The sequence below is a fragment of the Lethenteron reissneri genome, chromosome 72, assembly GCF_015708825.2.
Source record: "Lethenteron reissneri isolate LAM-NWPU_2019-01 chromosome 72, ASM1570882v1, whole genome shotgun sequence".
Lineage (NCBI taxonomy): Eukaryota > Metazoa > Chordata > Hyperoartia > Petromyzontiformes > Petromyzontidae > Lethenteron > Lethenteron reissneri.
Window position 1 is genome coordinate 7,228,265 of NC_083850.1, and position 18,596 is coordinate 7,246,860.

At 37.6% G+C, this 18,596-nt stretch overlaps 1 protein-coding gene across 1 annotated transcript in view; it reads left to right on the top strand.

Annotated features, from left to right (window-relative positions):
* The window catches only part of LOC133361383 (zinc finger protein ZFP2-like), a 45,286-nt gene extending 30,088 nt beyond the window's left edge, over positions 1–15,198 (top strand). The window contains exon 2 of the mRNA XM_061580313.1: positions 13,621–15,198. Within this exon, the coding sequence (XP_061436297.1) occupies positions 13,631–15,172 (1,542 nt within the window). The 5' untranslated portion in view covers positions 13,621–13,630 and the 3' untranslated portion in view covers positions 15,173–15,198. The remainder of the gene's footprint in view (positions 1–13,620) is intronic.
* The last annotated feature ends 3,398 nt before the right edge of the window (positions 15,199–18,596 follow it).

Sequence of the window (18,596 nt, forward strand, 5' to 3'; positions counted from 1 at the left end):
TCTTGCTGTGTTTTTCACAGCTGGCGATGATTGCTCGTGTTGCAGTCGAAACGTCGTGACATGTTTTATTTTTGTATTTTATTGTTTTTCTTCTACGTGACTTTAGGTGTGAAAAACAGCAAGACATTTTTAGAAAATTTTGGATAATTTTCTTGCTGTGTTTTTTACACCTGACGATTGCTCGTGTTGCAGTCGAAACGTCGTGAGAATTTTTATTTATTTCATTTTTCTTCTACGTGACTAGGTGTGAAAAACAGAAAGAATTTTTTTCAAAATTTTGGAAAATTTTCGTGCTGTGTTGTTCACAGCTGACGATGATTGCTCGTGTTGCAGTCGAAACGTCGTGACATGTTTAATTTTTTATTTAGTTTTTCTTCTACGTGACTTTAGGTGTGAAAAACAACAAGACATTTTTAGAAAATTTTGGATAATTTTCTTGCCGTGTTTATCACACCTGACGATTGCTCGTATTGCAGTCGAAACGTGAGAATTTTTATGTTATTTTTATTTTATTGTTTTTCTTCTACGTGACTTTAGGTGTGAAAAACAGCAAAACATTTTAGGAAAATTTTCTTGCCGTGTTTTTCACACCCGATGATGATTGCTCGTGTTGCAGTCGAAACGTCGTGAGAATTTTTATTTATTTCATTTTTCTTCTACGTGACTAGGTATGAAAAACAGCAAGAATTTTTTTCAAAATTTTGGAAAATTTTCGTGCTGTGTTTTTCACACCTTGACGATGATTGCTCGTGTTGCAGTAGAAATGTCGTGAGAATTTTTATTTTTTTATTTCATTTTTCTTCTACATGAATTTAGGTGTGGAAAACAGCAAGAATTTTTTTCTAAATTTTGGAAAATTGTCTTGCTGTGTTTTTCACAGCTGACGATGATTGCTCGTGTTGCAGTCGAAACGTCGTGAGCATTTTTATTTATTTCATTTTTCTTCTACGTGACTAGGTGTGAAAAACAGCAAGAATTTTTTTCAAAATTTTGGAAAATTTTCGTGCTGTGTTTTTCACACCTGACTGATTGCTCGTGTTGCAGTTGAAATGTCGTGAGAATTTTTTTTTTATTTCATTGTTTTTCTTCTACATGACTTTAGGTGTGAAAAACATCAATAAAATTTTTCTAAATTTTTGAAAATTGTCTTGCTGTGTTTTTCACAGCTGGCGATGATTGCTCGTGTTGCAGTCGAAACGTCGTGACATGTTTTATTTTTGTATTTTATTGTTTTTCTTCTACGTGACTTTAGGTGTGAAAACAGCAAGAAATTTTTGGAAAATTTTCTTGCCGTGTTTTTCACACCCGACGATGATTGCTCGTGTTGCAGTCGAAACGTCGTGAGAATTTTTTTCATTTTTCTTCTACATGAATTTAGGTGTGGAAAACAGCAAGAAAATTTTTCTAAATTTTGGAAAATTGTCTTGCTGTGTTTTTCACAGCTGACAATGATTGCTCGTTTTGCAGTCGAAACGTGAGAATTTTTATGTTATTTTTATTTTATTGTTTTTCTTCTACGTGGGTTTAGGTGTGAAAAACAGCAAGACATTTTTAGAAAATTTTGGATAATTTTCTTGCTGTGTTTATCACACCTGACGATGATTGCTCGTATTGCAGTCGAAACGGGAGAATTTTGATGTTATTTTTATTTTATTGTTTTTCTTCTACGTGACTTTAGGTGTGAAAAACAGCAAGAAATTTTTGGAAAATTTTCTTGCCGTGTTTTTCACACCCGACGATGATTGCTCGTGTTGCAGTCGAAACGTCGTGAGCATTTTTATTTATTTCATTTTTCTTCTACGTGACTAGGTGTGAAAAACAGCAAGAATTTTTTTCAAAATTTTGGAAAATTTTCGTGCTGTGTTTTTCACACCTGACTGATTGCTCGTGTTGCAGTTGAAATGTCGTGAGAATTTTTTTTTATTTCATTGTTTTTCTTCTACATGACTTTAGGTGTGAAAAACATCAATAAAATTTTTCTAAATTTTTGAAAATTGTCTTGCTGTGTTTTTCACAGCTGGCGATGATTGCTCGTGTTGCAGTCGAAACGTCGTGACATGTTTTATTTTTGTATTTTATTGTTTTTCTTCTACGTGACTTTAGGTGTGAAAACAGCAAGAAATTTTTGGAAAATTTTCTTGCCGTGTTTTTCACACCCGACGATGATTGCTCGTGTTGCAGTCGAAACGTCGTGAGAATTTTTTTCATTTTTCTTCTACATGAATTTAGGTGTGGAAAATAGCAAGAAAATTTTTCTAAATTTTGGAAAATTGTCTTGCTGTGTTTTTCACAGCTGACGATGATTGCTTGTTTTGCAGTCGAAACGTGAGAATTTTTATGTTATTTTTATTTTATTGTTTTTCCTCTACGTGGCTTTAGGTGTGAAAAACAGCAAGACATTTTTAGAACATTTTGGATAATTTTCTTGCTGTGTTTATCACACCTGACGATGATTGCTCGTATTGCAGTCGAAACGGGAGAATTTTTATGTTATTTTTATTTTATTGTTTTTCTTCTACGTGACTTTAGGTGTGAAAAACAGCAAGACATTTTTGGAAAATTTTCTTGCCGTGTTTTTCACACCCGACGATGATTGCTCGTGTTGCAGTCTTAACGTCGTGAGCATTTTTATTTATTTCATTTTTCTTCTACGTGACTAGGTGTGAAAAACAGCAAGAATTTTTTTCAAAATTTTGGAAAATTTTCGTGCTGTGTTTTTCACACCTGACTGATTGCTCGTGTTGCAGTTGAAATGTCGTGAGAAATTTTTTTTTATTTCATTGTTTTTCTTCTACATGACTTTAGGTGTGAAAAACATCAATAAAATTTTTCTAAATTTTGTAAAATTGTCTTGCTGTGTTTTTCACAGCTGGCGATGATTGCTCGTGTTGCAGTCGAAACGTCGTGACATGTTTTATTTTTGTATTTTATTGTTTTTCTTCTACGTGACTTTAGGTGTGAAAAACAGCAAGACATTTTTAGAAAATTTTGGATAATTTTCTTGCTGTGTTTTTTACACCTGACGATTGCTCGTGTTGCAGTCGAAACGTCGTGAGAATTTTTATTTATTTCATTTTTCTTCTACGTGACTAGGTGTGAAAAACAGAAAGAATTTTTTTCAAAATTTTGGAAAATTTTCGTGCTGTGTTGTTCACAGCTGACGATGATTGCTCGTGTTGCAGTCGAAACGTCGTGACATGTTTAATTTTTTATTTAGTTTTTCTTCTACGTGACTTTAGGTGTGAAAAACAACAAGACATTTTTAGAAAATTTTGGATAATTTTCTTGCCGTGTTTATCACACCTGACGATTGCTCGTATTGCAGTCGAAACGTGAGAATTTTTATGTTATTTTTATTTTATTGTTTTTCTTCTACGTGACTTTAGGTGTGAAAAACAGCAAAACATTTTAGGAAAATTTTCTTGCCGTGTTTTTCACACCCGATGATGATTGCTCGTGTTGCAGTCGAAACGTCGTGAGAATTTTTATTTATTTCATTTTTCTTCTACGTGACTAGGTATGAAAAACAGCAAGAATTTTTTCAAAATTTTGGAAAATTTTCGTGCTGTGTTTTTCACACCTTGACGATGATTGCTCGTGTTGCAGTAGAAATGTCGTGAGAATTTTTATTTTTTTATTTCATTTTTCTTCTACATGAATTTAGGTGTGGAAAACAGCAAGAATTTTTTTCTAAATTTTGGAAAATTGTCTTGCTGTGTTTTTCACAGCTGACGATGATTGCTCGTGTTGCAGTCGAAACGTCGTGAGAATTTTTATTTATTTCATTTTTCTTCTACGTGACTAGGTGTGAAAAACAGCAAGAATTTTTTTCAAAATTTTGGAAAATTTTCGTGCTGTGTTTTTCACACCTGACGATGATTGCTCGTGTTGCAGTCGAAATGTCGTGAGAATTTTTTTTAATTTAATTGTTTTTCTTCTACGTGGCTTTAGGTGTGAAAAACAGCAAGACATTTTTTGAAAATTTTGGATAATTTTCTTGCTGTGTTTATCACACCTGACGATGATTGCTCGTATTGCAGTCGAAACGGGAGAATTTTTATGTTATTTTTATTTTATTGTTTTTCTTCTACGTGACTTTAGGTGTGAAAAACAGCAAAAAATTTTAGGAAAATTTTCTTGCCGTGTTTTTCACACCCGATGATGATTGCTCGTGTTGCAGTCGAAACGTCGTGAGAATTTTTATTTATTTCATTTTTCTTCTACGTGACTAGGTATGAAAAACAGCAAGAATTTTTTTCAAAATTTTGGAAAATTTTCGTGCTGTGTTTTTCACACCTTGACGATGATTGCTCGTGTTGCAGTAGAAATGTCGTGATAATTTTTATTTTTTTATTTCATTTTTCTTTTACATGAATTTAGGTGTGGAAAACAGCAAGAATTTTTTTCTAAATTTTGGAAAATTGTCTTGCTGTGTTTTTCACAGCTGACGATGATTGCTCGTGTTGCAGTCGAAACGTCGTGACATGTTTTATTTTTTTATTTTATTGTTTTTCTTCTACGTGGCTTTAGGTGTGAAAAACAGCAAGACATTTTTAGAAAATTTTGGATAATTTTCTTGCTGTGTTTATCACACCTGACGATGATTGCTCGTATTGCAGTCGAAACGTGAGAATTTTTATGTTATTATTATTTTATTGTTTTCTTCTACGTGACTTTAGGTGTGAAAAACAGCAAGAAATTTTTGGAAAATTTTCTTGCCGTGTTTTTCACACCCGACGATGATTGCTCGTGTTGCAGTCGAAACGTCGTGAGAATTTTTATGTTATTTTTATTTTATTGTTTTTCTTCTACGTGGCTTTAGGTGTGAAAAACAGCAAGACATTTTTAGAAAATTTTGGATAATTTTCTTGCTGTGTTTATCACACCTGACGATGATTGCTCGTATTGCAGTCGAAACGGGAGAATTTTTATGTTATTTTTATTTTATTGTTTTTCTTCTACGTGACTTTAGGTGTGAAAAACAGCAAAAAATTTTAGGAAAATTTTCTTGCCGTGTTTTTCACACCCGATGATGATTGCTCGTGTTGCAGTCGAAACGTCGTGAGAATTTTTATTTATTTCATTTTTCTTCTACGTGACTAGGTATGAAAAACAGCAAGAATTTTTTTCAAAATTTTGGAAAATTTTCGTGCTGTGTTTTTCACACCTGACGATGATTGCTCGTGTTGCAGTCGAAATGTCGTGAGAATTTTTTTTTTATTTAATTGTTTTTCTTCTACGTGACTTTAGGTGTGGAAAACAGCAAGAAACTTTTTCTAAATTTTTGAAAATTGTCTTGCTGTTTTTCACAGCTGATGATGATTGCTCGTGTTACACTTGAAACGTCGTGACATGTTTTATTTTTTTATTTAATTGTTTTTCTTCTACGTGGCTTTAGGTGTGAAAAACAGCAAGACATTTTTAGAAAATTTTGGATAATTTTCTTGCTGTGTTTATCACACCTGACGAGGATTGCTCGTATTGCAGTCGAAACGTGAGAATTGTTACGTTATTTTTTATTTCATTGGTTTTCTTCTACGTGACTTTAGGTGTGAAAAACAGCAAAAAATTTTAGGAAAATTTTCTTGCCGTGTTTTTCACACCCGATGATGATTGCTCGTGTTGCAGTCGAAACGTTGTGAGAATTTTTATTTATTTCATTTTTCTTCTACGTGACGAGGTGTGAAAAACAGCAATAATTATTTTTCAAAATTTAGGAAAATTTTCGTGCTGTGTTTTTCACACCTGACTGATTGCTCGTGTTGCAGTCGAAATGTCGTGAGAAATGTTTTTATTTTATTGTTTTTCTTCTACGTGGCTTTAGGTGTGAAAAACAGCAAGACATTTTTTGAAAAATTTGGATAATTTTCTTGCTGTGTTTATCACACCTGACGATGATTGCTCGTATTGCAGTCGAAACGTGAGAATTTTTATGTTATTTTTTATTTTATTGTTTTTCTTCTACGTGACTTTAGGTGTGAAAAACAGCAAGAAATTTTTGGAAAATTTTCGTGCCGTGTTTTTCACACCCGACGATGATTGCTCGTGTTGCAGTCGAAATGTCGTGAGAAATGTTTTTATTTTATTGTTTTTCTTCTACGTGGCTTTAGGTGTGAAAAACAGCAAGACATTTTTCGAAAATTTTGGATAATTTTCTTGCTGTGTTTTTCACACCTGACGATTGCTCGTGTTGCAGTCGAAACGTCGTGAGCATTTTTATTTATTTCATTTTTCTTCTACGTGACTAGGTGTGAAAAACAGCAAGAATTTTTTTCAAAATTTTGGAAAATTTTCGTGCTGTGTTTTTCACACCTGACTGATTGCTCGTGTTGCAGTTGAAATGTCGTGAGAATTTTTATTTTTTTTATTTCATTGTTTTTCTTCTACATGACTTTAGGTGTGAAAAACATCAAGACATTTCTAGAAAATTTTGGATAATTTTCTTGCTGTGTTTTTTACACCTGACGATTGCTCGTGTTGCAGTCGAAACGTCGTGAGAATTTTTATTTATTTCATTTTTCTTCTACGTGACTAGGTGTGAAAAACAGAAAGAATTTTTTTCAAAATTTTGGAAAATTTTCGTGCTGTGTTGTTCACAGCTGACGATGATTGCTCGTTGCAGTCGAAACGTCGTGACATGTTTAATTTTTTATTTAGTTTTTCTTCTACGTGACTTTAGGTGTGAAAAACAACAAGACATTTTTAGAAAATTTTGGATAATTTTCTTGCCGTGTTTATCACACCTGACGATGATTGCTCGTATTGCAGTCGAAACGTGAGAATTTTTATGTTATTTTTATTTTATTGTTTTTCTTCTACGTGACTTTAGGTGTGAAAAACAGCAAAAAATTTTAGGAAAATTTTCTTGCCGTGTTTTTCACACCCGATGATGATTGCTCGTGTTGCAGTCGAAACGTCGTGAGAATTTTTATTTATTTCATTTTTCTTCTACGTGACTAGGTATGAAAAACAGCAAGAATTTTTTTCAAAATTTTGGAAAATTTTCGTGCTGTGTTTTTCACACCTTGACGATGATTGCTCGTGTTGCAGTAGAAATGTCGTGAGAATTTTTATTTTTTTATTTCATTTTTCTTCTACATGAATTTAGGTGTGGAAAACAGCAAGAATTTTTTTCTAAATTTTGGAAAATTGTCTTGCTGTGTTTTTCACAGCTGACGATGATTGCTCGTGTTGCAGTCGAAACGTCGTGACATGTTTTATTTTTTTATTTTATTGTTTTTCTTCTACGTGGCTTTAGGTGTGGAATACAGCAAGAATTTTTTTCAAAATTTTGGAAAATTGTCTTGCTGTGTTTTTCACAGCTGACGATTATTGCCCGTATTGCAGTCGAAACGTGAGAATTTTTATGTTATTTTTATTTTATTGTTTTTCTTCTACGTGACTTTAGGTGTGAAAAACAGCAAAAAATTTTAGGAAAATTTTCTTGCCGTGTTTTTCACACCCGATGATGATTGCTCGTGTTGCAGTCGAAACGTTGTGAGAATTTTTATTTATTTCATTTTTCTTCTACGTGACGAGGTGTGAGAAACAGCAATAATTATTTTTCAAAATTTAGGAAAATTTTCGTGCTGTGTTTTTCACACCTGACTGATTGCTCGTGTTGCAGTCGAAATGTCGTGAGAAATGTTTTTATTTTATTGTTTTTGTTCTACGTGGCTTTAGGTGTGAAAAACAGCAAGACATTTTTTGAAAATTTTGGATAATTTTCTTGCTGTGTTTATCACACCTGACGATGATTGCTCGTATTGCAGTCGAAACGTGAGAATTTTTATGTTATTTTTTATTTTATTGTTTTTCTTCTACGTGACTTTAGGTGTGAAAAACAGCAAGACATTTTTGGAAAATTTTCTTGCCGTGTTTTTCACACCCGACGATGATTGCTCGTGTTGCAGTCGAAACGTCGTGAGAATTTTTATTTATTTCATTTTTCTTCTACGTGACTAGGTGTGAAAAACAGCAAGAATTTTTTTCAAAATTTTGGAAAATTTTCGTGCTGTGTTTTTCACACCTGACGATGATTGCTCGTGTTGCAGTCGAAATGTCGTGAGAATTTTTTTTTAATTTAATTGTTTTTCTTCTACGTGGCTTTAGGTGTGAAAAACAGCAAGACATTTTTTGAAAATTTTGGATAATTTTCTTGCTGTGTTTATCACACCTGACGATGATTGCTCGTATTGCAGTCGAAACGGGAGAATTTTTATGTTATTTTTATTTTATTGTTTTTCTTCTACGTGACTTTAGGTGTGAAAAACAGCAAAAAATTTTAGGAAAATGTTCTTGCCGTGTTTTTCACACCCGATGATGATTGCTCGTGTTGCAGTCGAAACGTCGTGAGAATTTTTATTTATTTCATTTTTCTTCTACGTGACTAGGTATGAAAAACAGCAAGAATTTTTTTCAAAATTTTGGAAAATTTTCGTGCTGTGTTTTTCACACCTTGACGATGATTGCTCGTGTTGCAGTAGAAATGTCGTGAGAATTTTTATTTTTTTTATTTCATTTTTCTTTTACATGAATTTAGGTGTGTCAAACAGCAAGAATTTTTTTCTAAATTTTGGAAAATTGTCTTGCTGTGTTTTTCACAGCTGACGATGATTGCTCGTGTTGCAGTCGAAACGTCGTGACATGTTTTATTTTTTTATTTTATTGTTTTTCTTCTACGTGGCTTTACGTGTGAAAAACAGCAAGAAATTTTTGGAAAATTTTCTTGCCGTGTTTTTCACACCCGACGATGATTGCTCGTGTTGCAGTCGATACGTCGTGAGAATTTTTTTTTTTCATTTTTCGTCTACGTGAATTTAGGTGTGGAAAACAGCAAGGAACTTTTTCTAAATTTTTGAAAATTGTCTTGCTGTGTTTTTCACAGCTGATGATGATTGCTCGTGTTACAGTTGAAACGTCGTGACATGTTTTATTTTTTTATTTAATTGTTTTTCTTCTACGTGGCTTTAGGTGTGAAAAACAGCAAGACATTTTTGGAAAATTTTCTTGCCGTGTTTTTCACACCCGACGATGATTGCTCGTGTTGCAGTCGAAACGTCGTGAGAAATTTTTTTTTTATTTCATTTTTCTTCTACATGAATTTAGGTGTGGAAAACAGCAAGAAAATTTTTCTAAATTTTGGAAAATTGTCTTGCTGTGTTTTTCACAGCTGACGATGATTGCTCGTGTTGCAGTCGAAATGTCGTGAGAAATTTTTTTTTATTTAATTGTTTTTCTTCTACGTGACTTTAGGTGTGGAAAACAGCAAGAAACTTTTTCTAAATTTTTGAAAATTGTCTTGCTGTGTTTTTCACAGCTGATGATGATTGCTCGTGTTACAGTTGAAACGTCGTGACATGTTTTATTTTTTTATTTAATTGTTTTTCTTCTACGTGGCTTTAGGTGTGAAAAACAGCAAGACATTTTTAGAAAATTTTGGATAATTTTCTTGCTGTGTTTATCACACCTGACGATGATTGCTCGTATTGCAGTCGAAACGTGAGAATTTTTATGTTATTATTATTTTATTGTTTTCTTCTACGTGACTTTAGGTGTGAAAAACAGCAAGAAATTTTTGGAAAATTTTCTTGCCGTGTTTTTCACACCCGACGACTGATTGCTCGTGTTGCAGTCGAAATGTCGTGAGAATTTTTATTTATTTCATTTTTCTTCTACGTGACTAGGTGTGAAAAACAGCAAGAATTTTTTTCAAAATTTTGGAAAATTTTCGTGCTGTGTTTTTCACACCTGACTGATTGCTCGTGTGGCAGTCGAAATGTCGTGAGAATTTTTATTTTTTTTATTTCATTGTTTTTCTTCTACATGATTTTAGGTGTGAAAAACATCAATAAAATTTTTCTAAATTTTGGAAAATTGTCTTGCTGTGTTTTTCACAGCTGGCGATGATTGCTCGTGTTGCAGTCGAAACGTCGTGACATGTTTTATTTTGTATTTTATTGTTTTTCTTCTACGTGACTTTAGGTGTGAAAAACAGCAAGACATTTTTCGAAAATTTTGGATAATTTTCTTGCTGTGTTTTTCACACCTGACGATTGCTCGTGTTGCAGTCGAAACGTCGTGAGAATTTTTATTTATTTCATTTTTCTTCTACGTGACTAGGTGTGAAAAACAGCAAGAATTTTTTTCAAAATTTAGGAAAATTTTTCGTGCTGTGTTTTTCACACCCGACGATTGCTCGTGTTGCAGTCGAAACGTCGTGAGAATTTTTTTTTATTTCATTGTTTTTCTTCTACATGACGAGGTGTGAAAAACAGCAAGAAAATTTTTCTAAATTTTGGAAAATTGTCTTGCTGTGTTGTTCACAGCTGACGATGATTGCTCGTGTTGCAGTCGAAACGTCGTGAGAATTTTTATTTAGTTTTTCTTCTACGTGACTTTAGGTGTGAAAAACAACAAGACATTTTTAGAAAATTTCGTATAATTTTCTTGCTGTGTTTATCACACCTGACGAGGATTGCTCGTATTGCAGTCGAAACGTGAGAATTTTTACGTTATTTTTTATTTCATTGTTTTTCTTCTACGTGACTTTAGGTGTGAAAAACAGCAAAAAAGATTTGGAAAATTTTCTTGCTGTGTTTTTCACACTCGACGATGATTGCTCGTGTTGCAGTCGAAACGTCGTGACATGTTTTATTTTTTTATTTTATTGTTTTTCTTCTACGTGGCTTTAGGTGTGGAATACAGCAAGAATTTTTTTCTAAATTTTGGAAAATTGTCTTGCTGTGTTTTTCACAGCTGACGATGATTGCTCGTATTGCAGTCGAAACGTGAGAATTTTTATGTTATTATTATTTTATTGTTTTTCTTCTACGTGACTTTAGGTGTGAAAAACAGCAAAAAATTTTAGGAAAAATTTCTTGCTGTGTTTTTCACACCCGATGATGATTGCTCGTGTTGCAGTCGAAACGTTGTGAGAATTTTTATTTATTTCATTTTTCTTCTACGTGACGAGGTGTGAAAAACAGCAATAATTATTTTTCAAAATTTAGGAAAATTTTCGTGCTGTTTTTCACACCTGACTGATTGCTCGTGTTGCAGTCGAAATGTCGTGAGAAATGTTTTTATTTTATTGTTTTTCTTCTACGTGACTTTAGGTGTGAAAAACAGCAAGAAATTTTTGGAAAATTTTGGAAATTTTTCTAGCCGTGTTTTTCACACCCGACGATGATTGCTCATGTTGCAATCGAAACGTCGTTAGAAATTTTAATTGTTTCATATTTTTTTATTTCCCTTCTACTTGATGACTTTTCCAAAAGAACCAAGAATATGAATCCCTGCAGTCAGGAAAGCTTCAAATCAAAATTTAGGTGTTAAGATGTTAAAACGCCCAACTGAAACCTCTTGCAAGGAATCGTGTCTGCATTATCCACAATATACTCGCGATCAATATGCAAACAAAACACATACTCATAATCAACGTTTTTGGGTTTAGATCGCGTTATTTATAAATCTAAACCCAAAAACGTTGATTATGAATAATATTGGTCGCGACAGCCTACGTGTTAAAACACATGCTGTGATAATCTGTACATTTTCTGTGAAACTTATTTGTCCACACCAGAGACGGCTTTCTTTCAAGCCTAGTCTCAAACGGTGTTAGACCAGAGGACAGCGCCAAAAGGCGTACACAGCACAAAGACAACACCACCATCAGAACAATGACAGCTCGGGGTGAGCAGCTACATCATGGGACCTCCTTTGCCAGTAGCAAATATAAGAAGAGACTTTTCCCCTTTTATCATTTACAGATTAGTACTATTTTTAGTCTTGGGATATTTTTTGTATACGGTTTCTCCGTGTTTATTTCAATTGGTTGGACTATCTCTAGCTCCACCCACCTACCTTGATGCACCCATCTCAGGCCTATATAAGACCTTGTCTCAGCAGCTTTCTCTCTCACCTCAAGACGATTGCTTGTGTTGCGATCGAAACGTCGTGATCTATTATTTTCTATGTACGTGACTTGATCGAAGGACCCAAAGAGTATAATTTCTACAGTCACGAAAGCTTTAAATTAATAAATAACTACGTAGTTTGAGAAGCTCCCAATGCACCATCGGAACCTCCTTTGCCAGTGGCAAAATATTATAATTAATTTTTTACCCTTTTATCTGGCAACAAAACTGACACCTTTTTTTTACAAGGAGTCATGTTTGCATTGACCAAGATACCTGCGGTCAGAATGCAAACAAAAACACAACTCTGATAATGTATGCACTGTCCTTGAAATTGATTGGTCCACACCCGAGACAGCTTTTCGTATAGCCTAGTCTCACATGGTGTTGGACCAGATGACCTCAAAAGGCGTACAACTCAAAGATAATGCACCATCAGAGTATGAGAGCTCGGGGTAAGCATTTACACCATTGGAACCTCCTTTGCCAGTAGCAAAATTTGATAATAGTTTTTTTTACCCTTTTATCTGGCAACAAAACTGACACCATATTAACTGCCCTACAGGTATGCTGCAGGGCAGTTAATAGATATTTTATCTGCAACAACGATAAGGTCGGAAGAGCGACCCCCACATGAATAGTTAGAACGCTGGGTTCCTAAAACCCAGCAAGACAGTGGGAAGCACAGCTGGTTTATCTGTCAGTCATCCCTTGACACCTGGATCATTCCCATGACCTGATGACAAGGAATCCACACTTACATGGCCTTAAATTGCACCTATCATGGCATTAGCACTGAGATAAGGTTACTTGCAATTTGTCATGAATGGTGTATTTTTGTTTATATATATTAATGATGCATGTGAAATGTAGTGTGTATTTTAGAGTTTATCTTTGTGGGGATCTGTGGTGCAGTTATTTCACTGCATTATGAACTCAACAATTAGTTTGATTATCACCGACAGCAAACATGATTGATAAGTGAAAGCTGAACTGCTTGTGGGCCTCTGCTATGTTGATTGATCTTAAATTAATTACATGGTGAAGTGAGGAAGCGTCAGTACTGAGCAGATGAAGGCGGCCAGGCATGGTTCTGGACACACCACCACTTTTTACCATGCCAGTGTGTGACAGTGTCAAGTTTGTATTTGCAGTAAATTATATTAACTATTGAATATGGAGGTTAAATCAAAACGATCGTTTATTTTAGTTTCCCTCTGGAACTTTTTGGAAGAATGGAAACAGGAAATTAACAGCACATATGCTGCTGAAGTTGTATATGTTCATTCAAGCAAATCTGAGCCTGGCTTCACACCTATAAAGTTGCGATTAAACATTTATTTATGCATTTCTGCATAATATAAATAGCATTATTCCCAACAGCCTTTGCTATGTTAGCTGATATTTGCTTTTATAAATACTACTTTTGCAGCCAGGCAGCCAAAATTGTGTGCTTGGTGTTTTGGGCTAACATGTATTTTGAAGATACTAGGGCTTTCAGGCATATTTATAACCATTTGCCCTCTTATTATCAGCCCGTGTGATGAATTAGGGATAATCTTGAATATATGGATAAATATAGATGCGTAAGTCATGTGTGACTTTGTATATATTCATTCCTCTGTGCCTCGATACTGATGAAGATGGTGTGGACATTTTTTTCTGTCCGCAGCTAATGCTTCTTTTGATGCTTCCTCTGCAGAATTGGTCTGATGGAGCAAAAGCACTCAGCGCAGCTCGGTAGACAAAGACAACGATGGGACCAGTATGCAAACAGCATGGATTGTACTGGAAATTTTACACAGGACCAGAGATCTCCAACGGGAGAGAAAGTCTTCAAGTGTACTGTATGTGGGAAGCAATTTTCAAGTTCATCTTATCTTAAAATACACCAGAGAACACACACAGGAGAGAAACCCTTCAAGTGCACTGTGTGTGAGAAGGCATTTACAAATTCATCTTATCTTAAAAAACACCAGAGAACACACACAGGAGAGAAACCCTTCAGGTGCACTGTGTGTGAGAAGGCATTTTCAAGTTCATGTTACCTTAAAATACACCAGAGAACACACACAGGAGAGAAACCCTTCAGGTGCACTGTGTGTGGGAAGGCATTTTCACGTGCATTGTATCTTAAAAAACACCAGAGGACACACACAGGAGAGAAACCCTTCAAGTGCAGTGTGTGTGGGAAGGCATTTGCACAGTCACCACAGCTTCATAGCCACCAGAGAACACACACAGTAGAGAAAGCTTTCAAGTGCACTGTGTGTGGGAATGCATTTTCAAGTTCATCTTATCTTAAAATACACCAGAGAACACACACAGGAGAGATACCCTTCAAGTGCACTGTGTGTGAGAAGGCATTTACATGGTCATCAGGTTTAAAGATCCACCAGAGAACACACACGGGAGAGAACCCCTTCAGGTGTAGTGTGTGTGGGAAGGCTTTTTCAAGTTCGTCTTATCTTAAAATACACCAGAGAACACACACAGGACATGAACCCTTCAAGTGCAGTGTGTGTGAGATGGAATTTTCACATCCATCAAATCTTAAAATGCACCGGAGAATGCACACAGGAGAGAAATCCTTTAAGTGCAGTGTGTGTGAGAAGGCGTTTTCAAGTTCATATTATCTTAAAATACACCAGAGAACACACACAGGAGAGAAACCCTTCAAATGCATTGTGTGTTGGAAGGCATTTTCAAGTTCATTTTATCTTAAAATACACCAGAGAACACACACTGGAGAGAAACCCTTCAAGTGCAGTGTGTGTGAGATGGCATTTTCAAGTTCGTCTCATCTTAAAATACACCAGAGAACACACACAGGGGAGAACCCCTTCAAGTGCACTCTGTGCGGGAAGGCATTTGAACGGTCACCACATCTTCATAGACACCAGAGAACACACAGGCATCAGAAGACCCCCAAGGAGTGTAGTCTGAAAACGACTTGTGAAAATCAGAGTGCTGCAATGAGCCCATCCCTCCTGAAAAAAGAACCAGAAGTAAATTCCAGCTTGGACACTATGAAATGTATCAAGGTGAAATTTGAAGAGGCGACGGTGAAGAGCGAAGAAGTGACAGTGAAGAGCGAAGAAGTGAAGATAAAATGTGAAGATGAAGATTCAACTCCAAAATCGGACCTTCACATCAATGGAGGCAACATGAAGCAGGAGGAGAATTCTGACTGTGAGGCAGAGCGAAGCAACTCCCAGCAGTTTGTGGAAGTGGAGGTGTGGGTGGACTTCTAAAACAATACAAAGTCAAATGGAGAACCTGTAGATGTGTAAGCTTGAGACAATGAAGCTCCAATAGATTCACATTTGTCACAGGCCTTTAATGAAAAGAACGTGAAGTTGAACACTCCATCCCTACGTTCAACCAGCAGAGTAAAAGCGCGGTCAGTATTTGTGGACCTGTGGGTTGGGTAGATCTCTAACTAGGATCAAGAGCCAATAAGCTCCCAAGCATTCACTATGTCATAATAATGTAATGTGAGGTTACACCTGGATGATAATGATTGGCTCTGCCGGCCTCAGCCCACAACCAATGGGGAGTCGAGCTAGGGGCCTGGCCTTGGAGCTGTACAGTAGCTTCTGGAAAGTTCCAGGGGTGTGGCAGAGGATTGGCTGCGGGGCATCACGTGTGCCAGGGATTAAAAGGGGCGGAGAAGGACAGCACGTGGTCAGTGTGCGGAGGAACGAAGGGGGAAGCCACGCTAGTGCCGTGGTCCAGGGCCTGCCACGTAGCGGGCCGCGGCAGTCTCTGTCTCCCTCTCACGCTGTCAACCAACAAGTTCATGTATTAGGTGTAGCCCTGTGAGCCATTCGGCTCTTGAATTGGGTGCAACCGCAACAAACAAAAAAACAAAAACATGAACAAGAAAACAGCTTAAAGTGAATATGTGACTGAGTGCAAACAGAAAATCCAAGAAGAGACAGCAAAATATTGCAGAAAAATCACCGTACACACCAACGCTGTGTGCAAAAATCCCAGTGGGATGCAAGTCAAACAACAACAACAACCAGAAGACAACTTAGATTAAGGCCATCAGTCTAACTCTGTACTACAACAAACAAACATAACTAAACCAATACACTTTTCGAAATCACCAAAATAAAGCCATGAAAGCAATGAAACAGTGATCATAGGAACTGTGACGGAATTTTCACAATAAACAACATGTACTACCAAAACCCTGCAGCCATAGCTGGCTGAATGACTCACTCCACAACAGCAGGAGCATCAATCGGAGTATTATAATTTTTCAATGCACCTTTAACAGCGTGAGAGGGAGCAAGAGAAGTGGAAGAACGAATGTAGTGAAAGCTGTGAACAAAACTTAATAAAGAATTCTCAATTCCCGACGTCTCAACGGGGTTTATTACATTGGAGTCAGAAGTCCATTTTGAGACCGCTTGGACCATCATCCACGATGTCCAAGCACCTCAAAAAGAGAAACCCACCGGACCCGCCGTCGGACGACGACAACGATGCCGACGAGCTTCTGGGCGCAACGGGACCGCTGCCGCCGACTGCTGCTCTCCCCGCCGCCGCGCCAAAAACAACAGGCCGGCGCGGAGGCGACTCCAGCTGCGGACGAAGGGTGGCAACGAGTGGCAGTTACATTGGAAAAACCAAACGACATGTCTCGGACCGCATCCGTGAACATAAAGCAGACTTGAAACACGGTAGGACAAACACCTCAGCCGTGGCAGATCACTGTTACTATTCAGTCGGCTCACATGATATTGACTTCTCCAAGACAGAGGTTCTCTGCAAGCCATCTGGCTACCATGAGAGATTCGTTCATGAGGCGATCCACATATACAAACACAGACAATTTCAACCGAGAAGATGGATTCTGGCTCAGCAATGATTGGAAGGACGTATTACACCATTTCGGATCTTAACTGATTGTGTTCACATTTACGATGACTTTCAGACCGCAGTCCACTCACTGACATTGACTATATAGCTTGTATTCTCCGCAGGGAATGGATTCTTTGCTCCGCTGCAAGCTTCCTATCACCACTCTCCCATTGACATATTTCGTTGCTTCCTCTTAGTACCTTTCACGCGACGGTCAATGGTATAGTGCAGGGGTCGGCAACCAAAATAACAAGAAGAGCCATTTCTTTCCAATTCGGTAAAAAATTCAGTATTTCAAGAACCGCAATGCATCTGAGTACATACGTACTCATCGTCAAGAAGCAGCCCGTAAAGAGCCGCATGCGGCTCCAGAGCCGTAGGTTGCCGACCCCTGGTATAGTGTATCACATATTGTATAATAATAAATAGTATTAAAGTGTAATGTTTAATACAATGTATAAGGTAATATATAGTATCGTAATTGTATAGTGAATATATAGCAGTGTGGTATACAGTTGGGTGGGTAGAATAATACATAGTGTAATATTACAATGTATAGACTATAAGCATATTAGTTGCTGCGGCGCCATATTATTAACATTTCTTCCCTTTATTAATTCTAACCTTACTCCCTCCCTTTGATACTGCTAATCCTGCATAATGCATGGGCATAATGACTTTAAACCCCTCGCTAAACCTCCTACGCATTTCACAAGTAGTGCTAATCGCATATCTGCATTTCCTATAAATATGCTAAATTCCTCTTGATATGCAAATTATTTTGTCAAGATGCTCTTCGCCCCTCCATCCCAGCATAAATAGTCACTCCAAGCCTGGGGCGTGCCATCCAGACTGTCTCCTCGACAGACCTGTTCTCCACCTGAAGACATTTTAAATATTTTATTATTTTCCTTCTACGTGACTTTACCGAAAGAACCAAGAAGATGAATCCCTGCAGTCACGAAAGCTTTAAATCGAAAATTCAAGAATTTGTCGCCGGAGGTGACTGGAGCGCATTTACGTGGAGATTCGAATCCGCCTTCCGATCGGTGCGGTGGACGGACTCCGAGGCACTGGAGGCTCTACCTACGCTGTTGGATGACGTGTCCCTGGCCATTTTCCGCTCCATCCCGTCGAGTAGGAAGAAGACGCTAAAGGACGCCTTCGCTGAAATGGCGGAATTTTACGAGCCGCCATCGGCTGCCCACAGAAAATGTATGCAGCGACGTCGGGGGCCGGAAGAAACGCCTCTGGTGTACCGTGGTACGCTATTAGCGCTCGCTATGGCCGCCTACCCCGAGTCCTCCGCCGACCTCCTGGACTCTCTCATTCTTGCAAGAATGATTGAGCTATCGCATCTCACTGCCGGTGTGCGGCCATGAGCCGCTGACGTCTCGCTGGGCGGCGCGATGTTTAGACGCCAAATTAAATTTGCGACGTTGGGACCAAATGGCGGCATGGACGGGGGGGCCCCAAAAAGGACGGTGAACCGCTGGGATGGGCCCCGCGTCGCGTCATGCACATTCCGGACGAGTCCAGCGACGACGACTTGGTGGCTGTTGCTCCTCGCTGGACCCCGCAACGCCGGCAGGACACGCAGCGCGACGGGGCCGGACGGTCACGAGCGGGGGCCGAGGCGACCGACCGTTGGGCGGCCGCCACATGCTTCAAGTGTGGCCGACTGGGCCACTTGGCCCGCGATTGTAGGAGGCGGTTAAGACCTCCGCAGCTCCCGTCGGCCCTTCCTCCATCTCCTCCACCGAACGCGGATCGACATCATTCTCGGGCAAGTCGGCACGCATC